General features: G+C 44.8%; 1 protein-coding gene across 1 annotated transcript in view; it reads left to right on the top strand.

Annotated features, from left to right (window-relative positions):
• LOC115191721 (TBC domain-containing protein kinase-like protein) overlaps positions 1–22,181 on the top strand; it is a 68,173-nt gene that overhangs the window by 22,914 nt on the left and 23,078 nt on the right. The window contains exons 22-23 of the mRNA XM_029749577.1: positions 6,279–6,440; positions 19,656–19,837. Coding sequence (XP_029605437.1) covers positions 6,279–6,440; positions 19,656–19,837 — 344 coding nt within the window. The remainder of the gene's footprint in view (positions 1–6,278; positions 6,441–19,655; positions 19,838–22,181) is intronic.

Here is a 22,181-nt window from a genome sequence, read left to right as displayed (position 1 = left end):
TACTCAGGATGTACAGTTCTGTGTCATGCAGTAGGTGAACAGCGGGGGCAGCATTATCCTTGATCCTATAGTCGCCAAGGAATAGCAGACTCTGAAACAGAGTAGTGTCAGGGCATGTGTAGTACTATTATAATATCTAGTTTATATGAAACAGAGTAGTGTTATGGCATGTACAGTAGTAGTATTAACCTCTACGGGCCACGGGGGCAGTATTGAGAATTTTGAAAAAAATATGTGCCCATTTTTAACTGCCTCCTACACCAACTCAGAAGCTAGGATATGCATATTATTAACACATTCGGATAGAAAACACTCTGAATTTTCTAAAACAGTTTGAATGGTGTCTGTAAGTATAACAAAACTCATATTGCAGGCAAAAACCTGTGAAAAATAGATTAAAAAAAATGAGAATTTTGTGACTGTACTATTTAGTGTCATTGTTTTAAAGATACCACAGTGAGAAAGGATTCAGTTCGCAACTCCTACTGCTTCCACTAGATGTCAACGATCTTTAGAAAGTTGTTTGAAGCATCTGTGATGAATACAGACCGAATTAGAATGCTTACAAGTTGACACGTCATCACTTCATTTTTTGCGCCTGCGCATGAATCTGAGAAGAGTGTCTTTGTCATAATCGTTTATTCTAGACACTTGATAGGTTGTGTGAAAATATTACTGATGTTTACTGATGTTTCACGTTAAAAATGGACCAAAAGATTAATGCTAAACAACGTTTGACATGTTTGAACAAACATAAATAGATTATTTACTAGGTTTTTTTTAGCTTTTCGGCGTGACTTTACACTGCCCACCTCATTTTGTGGGAGCCTACTGAACGCTAACTATTTGGACATAAATTATGAACTTTATCAAAAGAAACCACATTTGTTCTGGACCTGGGATCGCTGGCAGCGCCTTCTGATGGAGATAATCAAAGGTAAGGGGATATTTAGAATGTTATTATCGATATTAGATGATGCTAATGCTAACGGTATAGCTTAGCTTAGCTTATAGCTTAGCTTATGTTGTTAGCATAGTACCCAGTTTATAGCAAAATGTGATTTCCCAGTAAAGTTATTTTGAGATCTGGCCATTCGGTAGCAATTACGAGATGATAATATATTATTCTTTGAATGACAATATTATAATTTACCAATGTTTTCGAATAGTAATTCCGTGATTTGTAATGCTGGATTCACTGGGAGCATTCGAGCCGAAAAAAATTCTGAATTTCACCGTGACTGTAAATGCTGTTTTTGGATATAAATATGAACTTGATGGAACTAAAAATGCATGTATTGTCTAACATAATGTCCTATGAGTGTCATCTGATGCAGATTGTCAAAGGTAAGTGCATAATTCTAGCTAGTTTTCTGTCTGTTGATGCCCTTCTTTGAATTGGCTAAACATTACACGCAGCTATTGTCAATGTACTCTCCTCACATAACCTAACTTTATGCATTCTCCGTAAAGCCTCTGAAAATCGGACAGCGTGGTTAGATTTAGGAGATATATCTTTCAAATGGAGGAAAATAGTTGATTATTTGATTATTTGAAATGATTACTCTTGCAGTTTTGAATTCCCCGCCATGGTCACATGACAATGAATCCCAATACCGGGATAAGATCCTGCCCCCTGGCCTCAACAGGTTTTAATATCTATTTCATATTATTTTCATCTCAGTTGAAGTTTGATAAGAAGAGGAAGAAGAAGACAAACACAATCCAGTGTTTTCCTATTTAATTTTGGGACATAAAAATACACTATTAGTAATCTGGTCAGTTAGCAGACACTTGGGCAGGGGCCAGAAAGACATGCACACACTGGAAAGTTTATTAGGTACACCCATCTCGTACAGGGTCGGACCCCTCCTTTTCCTCCAGAACCGGCTGAATTATTCAGGGAATTCTACAAGGTTTCGGGAACGTTCCACGGGAATGTTGGTCCATGATGACGCGATGCTATCACACAGTTGCTGCAGATTGGACAGCGGTACGTTCATGCTGCGAACAGCCCAATCCATCTCATCCCAAAGATGATATATTGGGTTGAGGTTTGGGGACTGCGCCGGCCACTCAAGTAAACTGAACTCGCTGTCATGTTCCAGGCAATGTTTTTCCATTCAATTGTCCGGTGTTGGTGATGGCATGCCCACTGGAGCCGCTTCTTCTTGTTTTTAGCTGATAGGGTTGGAACCCGGTGTGGTTGTCTGCTGCAATAGCCTATCCGTGACAAGGATTGACGAGTTGTGCATTCTGAGATGCAGTTCTGCACACCACTGTTGTACTGCGCTGTTATTTGTCTGTTGGTGGCCCACCTGTTACTTTGTACAATTCTTTCCATTCTCCTTTGACCTCTCTTATCAAAGAGCTGTTTTCGCCCACAGGACTACCGCTGACTGGATGTTTTTTGTTTGTCGCGCCATTCTCGGTAAATCCTAGACACTGTTGTGTGTGAAAAGCCAAGGAGGGCAACTTTTTCTGAGATACTGGATCCGGCGCACCTAGCACCATTGATCATACCACGCTCAAAGTCTAACGTTCACTCCAACAGTAACTGAATGCCTTGATGCCTGTCTGCCTGCTTTATAGCAGACCATGGCCACGTGACTCACTGACTGTAGGAGCGATCCATTTTGGTGAATGTGGTGGTGTACCTAATAAACTGAGTCTAAGTGTACAGTGCATTCGGAAAGTATTCAAACCACCTGACTTTTTCCACATTTTGTTACATTATAGCCTAAATGGAAATACCTTTTCCGTTTAAGTATTCAGTATTCAGACCTTTTGCTATGATACTCGGTATTGAACTCAGGTGCATTCTGTTTCCATTGATCATCCTTGAGATGTTTCTACGACTTGATTGGAGTCCACCTGTGGTAAATTCAATTGATTGGGCATGATTTGGAAAGGCACACACCTGTCTATATAAAGGTCCCACAGTTGACAGTGCATGTCAGAGCAAAAACAAAGGCATGAGGTCGAATGAATTGTCCGTAGAGCTCCGAGATAGGATTGTGTCAAGGCACAGATCTGGGGAAGGGTACCAAAAACTTTCTGCAGCATTGAAGGTACCCAAGAACACAGTGGCCTCCATCATTCTTAAATGGAAGAAGTTTGGAACCACCAAGACTGTTCCTAGAGCTGGCCACCTGTCCAAACTGAACAATTGGGGGAGAAGGGCCTTGGTCTCTGACAGCGCTTCAGAGTTCCTTTGTGGAGATGGGAGAACCTTCCAGAAGGACAACCATCTCTGCAGCACTCCACGAATCAGGCCTTTATGGTAGAGTGGCCAAACAGAAGCCACTCCTCAGTAAAAAGCACATGGCAGACCGCTTTGAGTCCCCCCAAAAGCACCTAAAAGACTGACCATGAGAAACAAGATTCTCTGGTCTGATGAAACCATGATTGAACTCTTTGGCCTGAATGCCAAGCGTCACGTATGGAGGAAACCTAGCACCATCGCTACGGTGAAGAATGGTGGTGGGGATGTTTTTCAGCGGCAGAGACTGGGAGACTAGTCAGGATCGAGGGAAAGATGAACGGAGCAAAGTAGAGAGATCCTTGATGAAAACCTGCTCCAGAGCGGTCAGTATCTCAGACTGAGGCGACCCTAAGCACACAGCCAAGACAATGCAGGAGTGGCTTCGGGACAAGTCTCTGACAAGCCTGGACTTGAACCAGATCGAACATCTTTGGAGAGACCTGAAAATAGCTGTGCAGTGACGCGCCCCATCCAACCAGACAGAGCTTGAGAGGATCTGCAGACAAGAATGGGGAAACTCCTCAAGTACAGGTGTACCAAGCTTGTAGCGTCATACCCAAGAAGACTCAAGGCTGTAATCGCTGCCAAAGCTGCTTCAAAAAAGTACTGAATAAATATTTACATATTTTTTTTTTTATACATTTGCAAAAATGTAATGACTGAACTATAAATCATTATCTTCTTGTCTCCCTGGGTCCCCTCTTAACGATCCCTATATCCTTCTCCCTTTCCTCCTCTTTCTAATCCCTCCCCCTCTCTCCTCACCCTCCCTCTCGCCCTCTCGCCCTCTCTCCTCGCCCTCCCTCCCTCCCTCCCTCCCTCCCTCCCTCCCTCCTCGCCCTCCCTCCCTCGCTCTCCCTTTTGCTTCTGCATGTCTTTAATGAGCTAGGTTGGTGTATTGTAAAAGCACTTTGTGACAACTGGTGATGTAGAAAAGGCTTTATAAAGAAAAATGTAATGGGTGTATTGTGTCTAGATTTGATGAGGTAAAAAAACGGTTTAATCCATTTTAGATTAAGGCTGTAATGTAACAATGTGTAAAAGATGAAGGGGTCTGAATACTTCGAATGCACTGTATGTTTTACATTCAATGTAAATCCTACAATACACACACACACACACACACACACACTTGAGAATTCTAAGAGATGCGCACACCCACACACACACACTTGAGAATTCTCAAGCATGCACACCCACGTACACACGGCTCCCAGGGGCTCTGAGTGTGAGGCCTGCCCTCCATCCTTCCCAAACCAGCGTGAGTCCCTCGCCCCTCTCCTCCATCCTACTTCCTGACTGCTAATGCACACAGCCGAGGAGAGTGTCGGAGGGCCATCTCCCTGCCTCCACACACACTCTGTCCGTCACTCACACCCACCGGCTGCTCAGTGGACTGTTAATGTGCTGAAGAGTCTCAGCTTAACTCCCAGTCATACCGCTCCTCTCTACCGCTCCTCTCTACCGCTCCTCTCTACCAGTCCTCTCCACCAGTCCTCTCCACCAGTCCCACCACTCCTCTCCACCATTCCTACCACTCCTCTCTACCACTTCTCTCCCACTTTTCTCCACCAGTCCTACCACTCCTCTCTACCGCTCCTCTCCACCACTCCTACCACTCCTCTCTACCGCTCCTCTCTACCACTCCTACCACTTCTCTCTACCACTTCTCTCTACTACTGCTCCTCTCTACCGCTCCTCTCTACCGCTCCTCTCTACCGCTCCTCTCTACCACTCCTCTCTACCACTCCTTTCTACCAGTCCTACCACTCCTCTCCCACTCCTCTCCATCCAGTCCTCCCACTTCTCTCCCGGCCCTCTCCATCCAGTCCTCCCACTTCTCTCCCGGTCCTCTCCATCCAGTCCTCCCACTTCTCTCCCGGGCCTCTCCATCCTCTCCTTCCAGTCCTCCCACTCCTCTCCCGGTCCTCTCCATCCAGTCCTCCCACTCCTCTCCATCCAGTCCTCCCACTCCTCTCCCGGTCCTCTCCACCAGTCCTACCTCTCACACATGCATCCTGCCTAGTATCCACTTCTAGGTACTGGTTATGACATTAACAGGTGGATGTTGTTTTGATCCAATGTAGTGTATGTGTCAGAGCCTCTAAGGAACAGGTAGAGTACATTAGATTAGCTAAATGTAATAAAAATAAAGCGTGGGATGGTACAGGAAGCAGTTGTATTTGGTGTAACAGAACCAAGACCTGTCCAGTAGGCTTCCCATTCCACACAGGTCAATGGCGAACAGCTCTGTGATGTCCTGCAGTATTAATGTGTCCATCACTCCTCCATATATGGGCCTTCTTGGAAACTATTGGACAGCCAGACACTCAATCCCCCTTCTGCCCATACTGTATCCAGCCTTATGAAATGTAAAGAGTTTGAGAAAACCTGAAAAAGCACTTATAGCTGCAATGTTTTAACTTTTTTTTATTTTTTTACTGCTACTAAAGTTGTACTTGCAATTACTATTTGTTAAATGAACCAAGTAATGCACTTTTCTGTGTCTGGTTAAGAGCATCTGCCAAATGGCTGAACTATAAATCATCTTCTTGTCTCCCTGAGTCCCCTCTTAACGATCCCTATATCCTTCTCCCTTTCCTCCTCTTTCTAATCCCTCCCCCTCTCCTCGCCCTCTCTCCTCGCCCTCCCTCTCTCCTCGCCCTCCCTCCCGCCCTCCCTCTCTCCTCGCCCTCCCTCTCTCCTCACCCTCCCTCTCTCCTCACCCTCCCTCTCTCCTCACCCTCCCTCCCGCCCTCCCTCTCTCCTTGCCCTCCCTCTCTCCTTGCCCTCCCTCTCTCCTTGCCCTCCCTCTCTCCTTGCCCTCCCTCCGCCTCTCCTTGCCCTCCCTCCCCCTCTACCCCTCTCCTCCCTCGCTCTCCCTTTTGCTTCTGCATGTCTTTAATGAGCTAGGTTGGTGTACTGTAAAAGCACTTTGTGACAACTGGTGATGTAGAAAATGCTTTATAAATACATTTGCTTGATTGAGGGATCTCCCCCTCTTCCTCTACAGACGTCTTCCCCCTACACAAGATCTTCCACCTGTGGGACACCCTGCTCCTGGGGAACAGCTCCTTCCCCTTCTGCATCGGCGTGGCCATCCTGCAGCAGCTCCGAGACCGCCTGCTGGCCAACGGCTTCAACGAGTGCATCCTGCTGTTCTCCGACCTGCCAGGTAAGATAGGGGAGGGAGTGTGAGAGGGAGGGGGCAAGGATCAGTGGTGATCAATCCCTCTTTTAGGGTGCATCCTCAATGGCTCCCTATTCCCTATAGAGTGCACTACTTTTGACTGGAGACATATTATAATGCACTGCTTTTGATTGCAGGGAATCCAATCCCTATTTAGTGCAAAGTAGTCCACTATGTTGGGAAAAGGCTGCCATTATGGACAGACAGTTAGTTTCCCTCCACTCCCCCATTGTTTGATTTGATTCATGTGTAGGGAACAGGGCCAGTGCTGGACCTCCTGGGTGTGTAAATGTAGTTGTCTTTATTGATTTGTTGAATGCTAGATGTCCTGTTGGTCCTCCAGGAGTGCTGATGTGACTTACTGTAAGTGAAGTGGCACCATCTTACAGGAACCACTTAATGAGCCCGCTTGAAACAGACCGTTTTGTTTTTATATTCAAACACCCCTTCAAAAGCCCTCCAAAAATAAGAAGTGCTCTGTACGCACTCGGACACTGCAGGTTGGGGAACGATGACACTTTTAAGATAGTATTTTCTTTCTGAACTACTTCAGTAACGCTCTCCTTCCTTGCATCTGGGGCTCTGACTGTTCCTTGCTTTACTTTTAATGATGTCGTGGCTCCCCAAAGGGCTAATGTGTGTGTGACTGTCTTCTAGCCTAGTGAATGATATCCCTGTAGGGAGATGCTGTGAGGTCCTCTGCTGAGAGACTCACGCCTTTGTGTTTTATAAGCATGTCACGCTGTGCTCGGCAGCTGTCGGAAGACTCGCCCGCTGAGAGGGTGATTTGGGAACGCGTAGACTGCTGGCCGCAGGATATCCACGTGGCGTCCAGCGCTCCAAATCTTCCCACCTCTGGTGTCGGAGAGGACATGACTCATCATCCTGATGGATCTCTGTCGAGTCGAGGCACGGGGGTTTCGTCCATTTGGGCTCTGCGTCATTTATAGTGATGGGACGATGAGTAGGGTGTCAGTGTATTACCTGGAGCCTTCAGAGATGCCTTGTGGCGTTAATTCTGTCTAGGCCACAATGGCAGGATTACTCCCCAAAACAGACAGATGAGGGGAGAATAAATACATGTTGCCATGGTAGTAGATGCTAGGTAACCAAACTGTCTCGAGCATGCCGCTATAGCACTGAAGCTTAACACCCAAAGGTAGAGTTGTGTGCTGTGAAAAGCTGTCCTGGTGTGAAGTAAGTTTGTAGTCTAGCTGTGAAAAGCTGTCCTGGTGTGAAGTAAGTTTGTAGTCTAGCTGTGAAAAGCTGTCCTGGTGTGAAGTAAGTTTGTAGTCTAGCTGTGAAAAGAAAGGAAAATAACCTGAGAGGAAAGAAAACGGCAAACTTACCGAATGAGTGACAGGATTTGATCTTCCTGTTTGGTCTTGTATCCATTACAGTAGATCAGTGTCCTCGGTTCAACCCCCAGCCCTGATTTATGACACATTTCAAGTGGCTGTGGATTTCAGCTTATGGGTCCTCATTTGGCCTCTCATTACGGAAGTGTGTATTGCTTTCTGAGTGTCTGTCAGCGAAGTAAAAAGTAATTTCGGGGGCACAAATTGTTCAGGGAGAATTTATTAACTGGACTGCACGGTTCTTAAGCTTGTCTGTGAGTGTGGTGTGCAGTGTGTGAAACCGTCAGGTCTCAGGACATTATGTACAAGGGTAGCATTCCTACAGAGGCATGACCATACAGATTCACTTAAAGAGGAACACACACGCTGGCACTGGATCTGAGACGGGACTGTGCTTTAACCCTGTGAAGAAGCCCCGCCTCCCTCGCAATACACTCTAGTCATTCTATTTCTATACTTCCTCCAACCCGACAATTTTGAGATGCACTGGCACATGACAATGTCATGTTTGCTGATGTTGATGTGATTTATGCAGAAGCATTTGGGGGACTGATAATCTTCTGTCTCTTCTTTCTATGCAAGGCTTCCCTACTGAGTTTCTCCCAGCTTTGAGATTTTGGGTGGGTGGAGGAATTTCGGGAATAGACTTTGACGGGTCAGTTGGCAAGAACAAGTACATTTTAATGCAACTTTGAGAGTAGTAGTAGTAGTAGTAGTTTGAGCCTCTACGCCACACAGGAATGAAGTTCTCTAACAACCCCTCTTTCTAAACCCTCTCTCCTCGCTCTCCCTCCCTCTCTCCCCCTCTTTGTACTACCTACCTCTCCAATCAGTCCCCCACTGCAAAGTATCAGCAAAGTGTCAGTGACAGAAAATCCATGGGCCGGCAGCATCCATAATGAATGTATCTCACAGAGCTCTCGACGCCCGGGGGATATCTCAGTCAGTTTCCCTTAAACCCCATTGCCAAACTGAAACGGCGATTACCCCGTTTGGCTGAGAGGCGGGTGACATTAAGTTTAAATAACAGTTGTGAGACGGCAGATGTTTTTATGCCAAAGGGGACGCTAGTGTACTCTTACTGCGGATGGCTGACTGGCTGCTTCCAGTTGTTCTGTCTCTCTCTCTTTCTCTATATATATGCTGCTACACTTCACTGTGTTTTATTGGTCCAGCAGGCACGTGATGAGCAAAAACAGGCGAAAGGAGAGGGCTCCTTATAAAGGTAAAATATCTTAGCCCTGGAGGAGTTCTCTCTCTGTGAGAGAGCACAGCTGCCAGCTTCAGTATTACCACTGGTATCCCAACACCTGGGCCCATAGAGCATCACTCACTCACCAACCTCTAGACCTGTACTGACACTTAAAAACTAAGACCCATTCACTCAAACCTATGACCAGGAACAACCCGCTAAATGACTAGTGTTGTCCTTGTTGTAATAGGTGAGACTTGATACTAGGGCTAACGGTACCATAACACTTTGTTGTCACATGGTGCTTTACAGGTATGAAGGGGTTAGTGGGTTCAGTGCTAGTTTGGTAACCTCCAGGGGTTTAGTGGCTGGTTCAACTCCCAGTTTTAGATTTAGTATGCTGGCATTGTAGCGCTCATCATTCTGTGTTGAGACGTGTGGTGCATACTAGGGCTGAAAACACTGAGCTCTCTCTCTCTCTCTCTGTCTCTGTCTGTCTGACCTGGAGGGTTTGTGTGTATGTGTGAAGTTCACCTTCTGCCAACGGCCAAATCATCAATGCTGTGTCAGTACACAACTGTGTGTGTGGGAGGGAGTGTGGTTGTTCATGCTACTGTGTGTGTGTGTGTGTATGGGTGGGAATGTGGTTGTTCATGCTACTGTGTGTGTGGGAGGAAGTGTGGTTGTTCATGCTACTGTGTGTGTGGGAGGAAGTGTGGTTGTTCATGCTACTGTGTGTGTGTGTGTGTGTGTGTGTGTGTGTGTGGGAGGGAGGGAGGGAGTGTGGTTGTTCATGCTACTGTGTGTGTGGGAGGAAGTGTGGCTGTTCATGCTACTGTGTGTGTGTGGGCGGGAGTGTGGTTGTTCATGCTACTGTGTGCCCCATTTCATTTAAAAACACACACACACACACACACACACACACACACACACTCGCGCTCACAGTGATTTGCGACACACACCTGCCTCTCTGTTTTCCCTCTCTGCCTTGGCCTCTCTGCCTCGGCCTGTCTGTCTGTGTCAATTTAAGGGCCTTTCTCTATAGCAACGCTATGCTCACTGAGTCTGTAATTAAAAAAATTAAATTATATTAACCTTTATTTAACTAGGCAAGTCAGTTATGAACAAATTCTTATTTACAGTGACGGCCTACCCCGTCCAAACCCGGACGATGCTGGGCCAATTGTGGGTCGCCCTATGGGACTCCCAATCACGGCCGGTTGTGATACAGCCTGGATTTGAACAAGGGTGTCTGTTGTGACGCCTCAAGCACTGAGATGCAGTGCCTTAGAACGCTGCGCCACTCGGGAGTCAAAGCTTTCCTTAAGTTTAGGTCAGTCACAGTGGTCAGGTATTCTGCAACTGTGTACTTTAGGGCCAAATAGCATTCTAGTTTACTCTGTTTTTAATTCTTTCCAATGTATCAAGTAATTATTTTAGTTTTCTCATGATTTGGTTGGGTCTAATTGTGTTGCTGTCCTGAGGCTCTGTGGGGTCTGTTTGTGTTTGTGAACAGAGCCCCAGGACCAGCTTGCTTTAGGATCGGCCCCCTTTTTTAAACGTTTTGCCTGAAATGACATACCCAAATCGAACTGTCTGTAGCTCAGGCCCTGAAGTAAGGATATGCATTTTCTTGGTACCATTTGAAAGGAAACACTTTGAAATTTGTGGAAATGTGAAAGGAATGTAGGAGAAACTAACACATTCGATCTGGTAAATGATAATACAAAGGGGAAAAAAGCATTTTTTTGTATTTTTTTTGTACCATCATCTTTGAAATGCAAGAGAAAGGCCATAATGTATTATTCCAGCCCAGGTGCAATTTAGACATTGGCCACTAGATGAGAGCAGTGTATGTGCAAAGTTTTAGTCTGATCCAATTAACCATTTCATTTCTGTTCAAAATTTTGTATCAAGACTGCCCAAATGTGCCTAATGTTTATGAATAACTTTTCATGTTCAAAACTGTGCACTCTCCTCAAACAATAGCAGGGTATTCTTTCACTGTAATAGCTACTGTAAATTGGACAGTGCAGTTAGATTAACAAGAATTTATGCTTTCTGCCAATATCAGATATGTTTATGTCCTGGGAAATGTTCTTGTTACTTATAACCTCATGCTAATTGCATTAGCCTATGTTAGCTCAACTGTCCCACAGAGGACCCACCAATCCTGAAGAAGTTTTAAGGGACTTTTCTCCAGGTTCATCTCTCTGTAGGTGATGGCTTTGTTATGGAAGGTTTGGGAATCGCTTCCTATTAGGTGGTTGTAGAATTTAACGTCTCTTTTCTGGACTTTGATAATTAGCGGGTATCGGCCTAATTCTGCTCTGCATGCATTATTTGGTGTTTTACGTTGTACACGAAGGATATTTTTGCAGAATTCTGCATGCAGTCTCAATTTGGTGTATGTCCCATTTTGTGAATTCTTGGTTGGTGAGCAGCGGACCCCAGACCTCACAACTATAAAGGGCAATGGGTTCTATAACTGATTCAAGAATTTTTAGCCAGATCCTAATTGGTATGTCAAATGTTATTTTCCTTTTGATGGCATAGAAGGCCTTTCTTGCCTTGTCTCTCAGATCGTTCACAGCTTTGTGGAAGTTACCTGTGGCGCTGATGTTTAGGCCGAGGTATGTATATTTTTTTTATGTGCTCTAAGGGCAACAGTGTCTAGATGGAATTTGTATTTGTGGTCCTGGCGACTGGACCTTTTTTGGAACACCATTATTTTGGCCTTACTGAGATTTACTATTCGGGCCCAGGTCTGGCAGAATCTGTGCAGAAGATCTAGGTGCTGCTGTAGACCCTCCTTGGTTGGTGACAGAAGAACCAGATCATCAGCAAACAGAAGACATTTGACTTCAGATTCTGGTAGGGTGAGGCCGGGTGCTGCAGTCTGTTCTAGTGCCCTCGTCAATTCGTTAATATATATGTTGAAGAGGGTGGGGCTTAAGCTATATCTCTGTCTCATCCCACGGCCCTGTGGGAAGAAATGTTTTTTTGCTCATTTTAACCACATGCTTGTTGTTTGTGTACATGGATTTTATAATGTCGTATGTTTTTCCCCCAACACCACTTTCCATCAATTTGTATAGCAGACCCTCATGCCAAATTGAGTCGAAGGCTTTTTTGAAATCAACAAAGCATGAGAAGGCTTTGCCTTTGTTTTGGTTTGTTTATTTGTCAATTGGGGTGTGCAGGGTGAATACGTGGTCTGTCGTACGATAATTTGGTTAAAAGCCAATTTGCTCAGTACATTGTTTTCACTGAGGAAATGTACGGGTCTGCTGTTAATGATAATGCAGAGGAATTTCCCAAGGTTGCTGTTGACGCATATCCCACGGTAGTTGGTCAAATTTGTCTCCACTTTTGTGGATTGGGATGATCAGTCCTTGGTTCCAAATATTGGGGAAGATGCCAGAGCTAAGGATGATGTTAAAGAGTTTTACTATAGCCAATTGGATTTTGTTGTCTGTATATTTTATAATTTCATTGAGGATACCATCAACACCACAGGCCTTTTTGGGTTGGAGGGTTTTTATTTTGTCCTGTAGTTCATTCAAGGTAATTGGAAAATCCAGTGGGTTCTGGTAGTCCTTTAATAGTTCATTCTAAGATTTGTATTTGATCATGTATATGTTTTTGCTGTTTTGTTCTTTGTTATAGAGCCAAAAACATTGGAGAAGGGGTTTACCCATACATCTCCATTTTGGATAGGTAATTCTTTGTGTTGTTTGTTTAGTGTTTTCCAATTTTCCAAGAAGTCAAATCAAAGTCACGTGCGCCGAATAAAACCGGTGTAAACCTTACAGTGAAATGCTTACTTACAGGCTCTAACCAATAGTGGGAAAAAAAGGTGTGTGTGTGTGTGTGTGTGTGTGTGTGTGTGTGTGTGTGTGTAAGTAAAGAAATAAAACAACAGCAAAAAGACATTTGAAAATAACAGTAGCGAGGCTATATACAGACACCGGTTAGTCAGGCTTATTGAGGTAGTATGTACATGTAGGTATGGTTAAAGTGACTATGCATATATGATGAACAGAGAGTAGCAGTAGTGTAAAAGAGTGGTTGGCGGGTGGTGGGACACAATGCAGATAGCCCGGTTAGCCAATGTGCGGGAGCACTGGTTGGTCGGGCCAATTGAGGTAATACACTGGGCAAACAATGCAAATTATTTGATTACCTGTTCAGGAATCTTATGGCTTGGGGGTAGAAACTGTTGAGAAGCATTTTTGTCCTAGACTTGGCACTCCGGTACTGCTTGCCATTAGGTAGTAGAGAGAACAGTCTATGACTGGGGTGGCTGGGGTCTTTGACAATTTTTAGGCGCTTCCTCTGACACCGCCTGGTGTAGAGGTCCTGGATGGCAGGCAGCTTTGCCCCAGTGGTTAGAGTCTGGATTCTTCAATTACATTGAGCTGATTTCTGATGTTTTTCTGTAGTGTATTTCTGTATTGTTTTAGTGATTCATCATAGTGAAGGCATAGATTCAAGTTTTCTGGGTCTTTGTGTTTTTGGTTGGACAGGTTTTTCAATTTCTTTCTTAGGTTTTTTTGTTCTTCATCAAACCATTTGTCGTTGTTCATTTTCTTCGGTTTTCTGTTAATTTTTTTTAGATTTGATAGGGAAGCTGAGAGGTCAAATATACTGTTAAGATTTTCTACTGCCAAGTTTACATCTTCACTATTACAGTGGAATGTTTTGTCCAGGAAGTTGTCTAAAAGGGATTGAATTTGTTGTTGCCTAATAGTTTTTTGGTAGGTTTCCACACTACATTCCTTCCAGCTGTAGCATTTCTTAATATTACTCAGTTCCTTTGGCTTTGATGCTTATGCTTATGCTCAAGTAGACTGTGATTTTGCTGTGATCTGATAGGGATGTCAGTGGGCTGACTGTGAACGCTCTGAGAGACTCTGGGTTGAGGTCAGTGATAAAGTAGTCTACAACTACTGCCAAGAGATGAGCTATAGGTGTACCTACCATTGACTATGTACATACCCAGAGCTGCAGGAGTTGTGACATGTTTTTGTTGGTTATGTTGTGCCTAGGGGGGCATATGGGGGAGGGAATGCTGTCCCCTGCAGGCAGGTGTTTGTCCCTCTGTGTGCTGAGGGTGTCAGAATCTTGTCTGGTTCTGGCATTTAGGTCGCCACAGACTAGTACATGTCCCTGGGACTGGAAATGTAAAGGGTTCCTGTTTTGATTAATTTAATAGAGTGAGTTAGGTCTGCTCTATACCAAATTAGCATACCCCCTGAGTCCCTTCCCTGTTTCACACCTGGTAGTTTGGTGGATGGAACTACCAGCTCTCTGTAACCTAGAGGGAAACCTGTGGGTCCGTCTCCTCTATGCCATGGTTCTTGTAGGATGACAATGTCTGTATTTCCGATTTCTTTGATGAAGTCCAGGTTCATGCTCTTTAGGCCAAAGGCAGATGACCTCAGGCCTTGGATATTCCAGAATGAGAGAGTGAAAGTGTCCAATGTTGTTAGTCGTGTGGTTTGGCCTCAGACAGTAAGTGTGAGCAGAGCCTGCTGAGAATCTGGTACATTCCATTGGCTTGGGCTAGTCACAGCCTTTACGACCAGGTCCACCTATACAAGGCAGCAGTGCCCATCTTCGCCTGGACCCTAAAGGATATAGCTCTCAAACGCAGCCCCAACACTTCACACAGGAGCAACAGATCAATAGACACCCCGCCCAGACCAGCACCCCTCCTGCCCACCCCATGCCCCCCACTCCCGCAAAGAGGGCCTCAACATGGAAGTCATACATACACCCAGGCCATGAGCAGGCCAACAGGCCCAACCCCCACTCTTACACTAGCCGCTATATACAAGAAAAAGTTTATTTTCTTTATATAGTTCATGTTTGAGTCCATAAGGAGTACAATCTGTGTCTTGTGCATGTCCTCAGTGGGTGTGGGGGGGTTGTCAGAAAGGCTATCAGGGTGGCTGACGGGGGGGTGCTCAGAGGGAGTGAGATCCCCTGGGCTTGGGGTTCTTCATTTGTCTGTCCCGCTGTGATTTCGACGCTATGGTCAGGGGTGGACTGTTCTGCTATGGGGTCAAGACTTTTGTCCGGTGCTGAGGTGGGCTGTTCTGCTAGCTTCTCTGTGGGGGTGGCCACCTCTCTAGTAGGTTGTTCTCTGTCACACGCCATCCCCACACTCTCCTCCAGCAGTCTGATCCTCTCCTCTAGTGCTCTGTTCTTCACCACCTCCAGCTCTTTGTCCTGTTTATGTTGTCTCACTACAGTCCAGAGTGCAGATATGTCTCTCTCCAGCTCTCCAGGTCTAGTTAAGGGGGTGTTGTTGTGCTGGGCTGTTGTCTGGGTCTGTGCTGACTTCTCTGCCTCTCTCTCTGTGTCTGTCAGGCCGTGAAGGCTTGATATCCTCTTACCTGTGGAGCCCCAGATTCCTTTTGTTTAGTTGCATACTTGTGTTTTACCGCTTTGTAGCTACCAGAGATTCATGTGTACACCTCAAATAAAACCATCTGTGTTGCAGTAGGAACCAGAAACACTCTACCTCTCCATCAGCATGCAGGCAGGCAGCTTTGGTGTCCTTATACACGTACCTTACTACATACAAACCTGCTTTTCATGTGCAAGTTGTCATCGTCTGGCTCTCAGCCAAGTACTGTAAACTTCAGAGCAGCGTATTTCATTTATCTTTCATCAACCAGTCAATTACCCTAGCTGTTTTCTCTTCCCTCAGGTGATGCTATTAATTGTATTTATTTAGTGCCTAGGCTGCCAAGCAATTTCTGGTTATGACCTTTTACAGGTCGCACTACGACATCATGCCTCAGTCACTATATATTTGACAGAAAGTTCATCTCTAACTAACACACACACACACACACACACACACTGCCATGGAATGACCAGCCGCACGCTGGGGCTTGTTAAACCGGTTGTCAATCTCTCCTCAAGTATTAGGCTAGCCTCTGTTTGCTGGAGGTGTGTGTTTGTATGTATGTATGTGTGTGTGTGTGATTACATGCAATATTCATGACCCTGGGCACTACGACATCATACCTGACAGTCACTATGTAAGCCTGATAGATAATGTATTAAGCAATAGCTTTTTCATGACCATAGATTCAAATATTGTAGATAGTTGAATGAAGGGGTATTTCAGACTGGCTAAAATGTTTGTAGTTTATTTTTGTGATGGGGGCAAAGAAGCACCTCTCGGATTCACTCTCACTCTCTCTCTCTCGCTCTTTCTTTCTGTCTCTGAGCGTAGGAATGAAAGTTAAGTCAAGATAAAGTTACAAGCGAGCGGGCTCTTAAATGATCCGGACACGCTCGTCTCCTCTTTTCCCTCTGTAGACGGCGAAGACGGGTCATTAATTCCCACTGACAAGACTATTACAGTTAATACCAGGGGAGGACGGTTCCCAGAGTGCTTAGAGGGAGGTGGAGCACTCACACCGTCATAAGGTTCTCTTGGTCATGCAGATCGATCCCAGATCTCTGTCTGAACGACGTCTCTCAAAGTAAAACTGGCAAGAGACACATTAAGGATGTGCCATATGCCTCTATTGGGCCCATCGAGTGACGCTCGGTCTCTGATCTCTGACCCGGATAGCTCTTCTCCTCCTCCGCCAAAACGTTTGGCAAAACTGTTAAACAAAAGTCGCCCACCATGACAGCATGTCAAGATTAGGTGTTATCTTTTGTGTCATTAATTTCGGAGGCAAGATTAGAAGGCAGGAATACGCTCCTGAAATTCAAAGATTGGGAGTTAAAATTGAATTGAATGAGGAACCAAAGCGAGGCAGGACTAAGCACGCTAAGTAAACCGAGGCAGGCACAGAAAGCTTATTTTCGCCCTGCGGGCATTCTAGAACGCAACGTGTCAACATGCTGATTTTGTCCCCTCTTTGTTCCTCTGTTAGTTCAACATGTTGCCTTTTTAAAGTCATCTGTAACTTTTTCTTGTTTGGAAACTTGCCAACACACAAACACACACATTACAATGGCTGGCTTGGCAGCAGGTAAGGCCCTGTCATGGGTGTACTGATGATGCGGCAGCATTTGCCTTCACGCAACATTAGCATCCGCCTCAATGAGGAGCACAGCTCACAGGCCTGATGAACTGTAGTTCAAAGACATGTAGCTAGGAGTAATACAACCACCAAGAGCTGCCAGACCACTTCTCAGACAGGAAGTCGAATGTTTGGATAGACAGAAGGGTTGGATAGAAAATATATTGGATAGGGTTGCTTTATGGGTTTTGTGTTATGAATGTCACTGTGTGTGCGTGTGTACCATTTTAACCAGAATGGCCCGAGAGGCTACAGTACAGCTCCGTCAATCAATTTGCATTTTAAATGTAATCAAAGAAAGTGCCCGGGAGCGTTTTTCTTTTCTAGTTTACAGTAGACCATCTATTTACATTCTGTAGACAGTGTCCACATTGACATGTAGGGAGCATTTGCCAGTGATTCAGTTGTCTGATTGGGGCTGTGGCACTAGTCACTACCCGATCATTCAGAGTTACATCCATCTCCCACAGGGCCATTGGCACAGACACATTTTAAAGGCACAATCTGCGATTTGTGTTTCAACCTTAAAACATAGCCAATGGAGTCGTGAAGTCTCATATCTTGGGTTATGGTATGCCAATGGTGTAGTGCAGTCTCATATCTTGGGTTATGGTAGGCCAGGGCAGGACAGTTGTACTTAGACATGCATTAAGTTATATTCTTCATGAATCAAGGGGTATTTAATCAAAATGGCCATTGAATGGAAGAGGCCATATCCCAGACCACCTTTTTAATAGGGTTCCATATCCCCATTACCTAGCTAGCAGTTGCCAGAGTCCCTCCAGTCCAGCGGTTGATTTGTAGCCCCGACTGTGTCAGAGCCCCCCTCATTCAATCAACTGCCACATAATCAACTGATTCAAATCACATCGATCTGACAAAGTGTATCTCTAACTAACACACACACACACACACACACACACACACACAGACACACACTGCCATGGAATTGTCTGTCTGTCTCTGTCTCTGTCTGCATGGTTGGCTAGAGAGGAATCTGACTACCAGTGTTTCACTGGAATGACCTCCTGTCTGTAACCATATATTTGTGAGGTCCTGTACACTGAGAGCATACCGCCCCTCTACCGTAGCCTGTCCTGACAAACCCTCACCCCCCTTTCCTGGAATAAAGATCCATCTCATATTTGATTTTGTCTGGGTCTATGTCAGGCCATGCCAAAAGCTCTCATTAGCCACACGTTTCATTAGCACAGCAAAAGGTGGCAGTGAAATAGAGAACAAAATAAAGAATGGGAGGATTCTAAATTCCCAATTTGCCCCAAATCCTCCGCTAATCCAGTGAGTGGCATTCTCTAATCCCCCACTCCGTACACGACGTGAGAAAGAGGCGAGGGGCTCAGTGAGTGGATGAAGCACTAGGAGAATGGATTCAAAGTAACTTGGCTAACTTTTCTCTCAACCTGATTTTGTGTTTTGTTGTAGTCAAGAAATCTTGAAGTAAAGGAAGGGGTTTGTCTGTCACAGCTAAACTATAGGCCCCTGGCTTGCACTTGGTCTCACACACACACACACACACACACACACACACACACACACACACACACACACACACACACACACACACACAGAGAGAGACGGTGCTCAGTCAAGGTGTTCCATGATGACTATTACAGATGATTTATTTACGGTATCTGCCTTCAAGGTCAAACTAGTAGAATTGTCAGGAAGTGAGTGAGCGGCTCACGGTCACGCTAAACCCTGGTGCTAATTTGCATAATCTCCTCCGCTTTTGTGCCCGGGGTGAGAGATGCTGCAGAAAATACATGGATAAAGGTGTGAAAGTTGTTTTAGATGTCATTCACAAGTTCTGGAATTTTTGAAGTCATTCATTCATTTTCCCAGACACACCCATTTTTTTTCACAGATTACACCACATAGTGAGGCACTCTCCGCTCAGGCCTTTCACACTTATTTAATTACCTACTCTGTTGTTTAATTAGACTTACTATGCTGTTTTACTTAGAGAACTGTCCATTGTTATATGTTATTATTTTGCTGATACAGACTTGTCTTGTGTGGGTGCGACTGTAGTATGCGACATCCTGTTTTCACAATCTGCAGGAATGTAGATGTGTTGAAACATGCAGGAAGGAACAGACAATGGTGGCAACGTCAGCTATCTTAATCTGCACAGACAAGCTAAATCAGCTTTTACACACCATGTTCCATCCCTGTTTCCACCCATCTGCTAAACTGCCATGTGGGCAAATTAGGTCGTACTTTTTCTATAAGAGGAAAGAGACAACTCTTTTCGTTGGGCTTTCCTAACGATGCACTGTTGAGTGGTTGTTATTGATTGCTTCATTTTTGCAAATCTTATAAAGTTTTTTTAAAGAATACAGTCTCAACTTTTGGTTAGAATTACCAGGACACACTACCAAATACCAACTGCTTCAGCTCCCATCCTGATTTTAAAAAAGAAAAAAAAGAAATGTGTTGCCTTATTTAATTACTTCTATGTGCTGCAATTCAGCTTTTATCTGCCAAGTACGGCCTACATTTAATTCATTAATAAATAATAAAAATCATGACCCCCTCTTTTTGTTTCCCTTCCTCTTCCTCCTTCCAGAGATTGACATTGAGCGCTGCGTCCGGGAATCCATCAACCTGTTCTGCTGGACTCCCAAGAGCGCCACTTACCGCCAGCACGCCCAGCCTCCCAAGGCCCAGGGAGACGCCAGCACCAACGGCTTCGGCAAGACGGCCAACTACTACTCCTCAGACTACCAGGACATGCCCAAGACAGACCTGGTGAGCGCTCCTCCATCATCACACACGACTCACACACAGATATGGACACATTCACTCACACACCGATATGGCCACATTTGACTCACACACAGATATGGACACATTGACTCACACACAGATATGGACACATTGACTCACACACAGATATGGACACATTGACTCACACACAGATATGGACACATTGACTCACACACCGATATGGACACATTGACTCACACACCGATATGGACACATTGACTCACACACAGATATGGACACATTGACTCACACACAGATATGGACACATTGACTCACACACAGATATGGACACATTCATGCACTCACTCGTGTGTGTGTGTGTGTGTATATATGTACTCACTCACATCCACGCATGCCCAAACTCATACACCTCACACAGACACACACGTTGGTTTTACTATCCTAACATGAACCCTAAAACTAAACCTAACTCTGAACCTGAACCCTAATTGTAACCCTAAGCCTAAAATAGCCTTTTTCCATTTGGGGATTGGCGAAATGTCCCCTTTACAATTTTTGTTATAATAATTTAAATTTTTACTATCCTTGAGTACTTTTGAAAACCAAAAGGATAGTCTAGTTGAAACAGACAGACAGACAGACAGACAGACAGACCATTTAACTCTATTCTAGCCCCTTCATGCCCAGACAGGCCTCGCTGTAAGGCAGTGGGCCCTATTTAACCTGTTTGTAGCTACCTCAATCCACCTATCTCGTCATGAGTATACATTTGTTCCCACTCAGACATGGGTTGTCCTAGGCCCATGATTGAGCGGTGATGTCATAGACAGAATGTGCCACTTGTGTGGATTCTCTTGTGTGGTTTTCACACCCTAATTAAATCGTACGCCACGTGTCTATTGGTTGCTCTCGGTTACTCTCTCGGTGACGTTTAGTCAAATGTAGACCGCCTCATTCTCAGACAGACAGCACTACAGTACACATGTAATGGAGATGAGGGGCATTGAGGGTCAGTGAGAACTCTAGACCCCAAATGGCCTCTATATTGCTGTATTAATTAATTCCGGAATCAGTCAGTGTTTTTCCAGTTGCTCAATCTTTCATATATTATTTATTGGAGGTTTCCATTTTCCGGTGGTCAGGCTGTCAGCTTTGACTGGCTATTTAATTTATGATTGTTCAGAGGGATAAAACTTGACTGGCTGTTTAATTTATGATTGTTCAGAGGGATAAAACTTGACTGGCTGTTAATTTCTGATTGGTCCAAGGGGAATAAATCCTGGGTTGTAATCGGAGCCTAATGGCTGGTTAACTCAGACACGGGGGGCTCAACCCTAAACCATATAAACACGTCCAGTCTCTGGGGGCCCGATTTACCACGCGCAAGTATCCTGGCTAGCTTACTACTGCCCTCTTGAGAAGATTCAGACAAATTACTTGACAGACGCGATCCTCTCAATCCCTATATGACGTGAGACGTTTGAGAGAACCGAAAGTAACAAATTCTAGTACCAAACCATTTTTCATGTTGTAGTATTGGGAAAAGTACCTAAGGTTCGGTATGCCGTGTAACGATAGTCTGCAGTGCCCTCAAGATTCTTCCTCAGAAAGCACATAAAGGCAGGGAGAAACAGGACCGCGGCGGTGAAACGTCAGTCTCATCAGAGAGATTGGTTTACAGCGCTAGGCTTTCTTTTAGGGGTAACACAGAGGAGAACCACGTACATGCAACATAATGGCCAATCTTAGAGGGAGGCTAGACTATTGACCTGAATCCAGTTTTTCTTATTAATACCATGTTATAGGAGTGGTGGTTTTAATGCAGTTACAGAAACCATAGGATACCAAAACCATAATGCTTCCCACTTTATTTCATATCCCGGTCTTCTACTACTGTGTGTTCCATACATTTCAGCGAATAACGTTATAGTATATATTTTTCCTGTTTTTTGAATTGCTCATTAAATTGTTACTCTTTTTAAAATACTCTCCTTCAAGACCCTAGTCTGCCTATCTGGGTTTGATCGTTTTAGTTAAATAACATCACATTTTACTCGACACCCAGAAGTTGAAAGAAACGACCACATCTGAAGATGGATTCTGTCATTTCATTTATCAATATGTGTGTTGAGTTCATATCTGTTTGGTTGAATGTATGCCCTACAGCGTGCAGTGAGTAACTTATTCAATTTCCCAAAGAACATTTCATTAAATCCGGGCGAGATGCTGTTTTCATGACACCAGAGAAATGAGGTGTTTACTGTATGCCTGGACCCAGGACCCGGCTCCGCTCAAGGGCCTAGCTCGAGTCTGTCTGTCAGCAAAAACACGGAGGCATTTTATTAAAAAGTGCCGCTCTGCTCTG

Source organism: Salmo trutta, chromosome 4 (assembly GCF_901001165.1).
Source record: "Salmo trutta chromosome 4, fSalTru1.1, whole genome shotgun sequence".
NCBI lineage: Eukaryota > Metazoa > Chordata > Actinopteri > Salmoniformes > Salmonidae > Salmo > Salmo trutta.
Note: the sequence above shows the minus strand (reverse complement) of the source record. Positions and strands in the feature narration are given on the sequence as shown.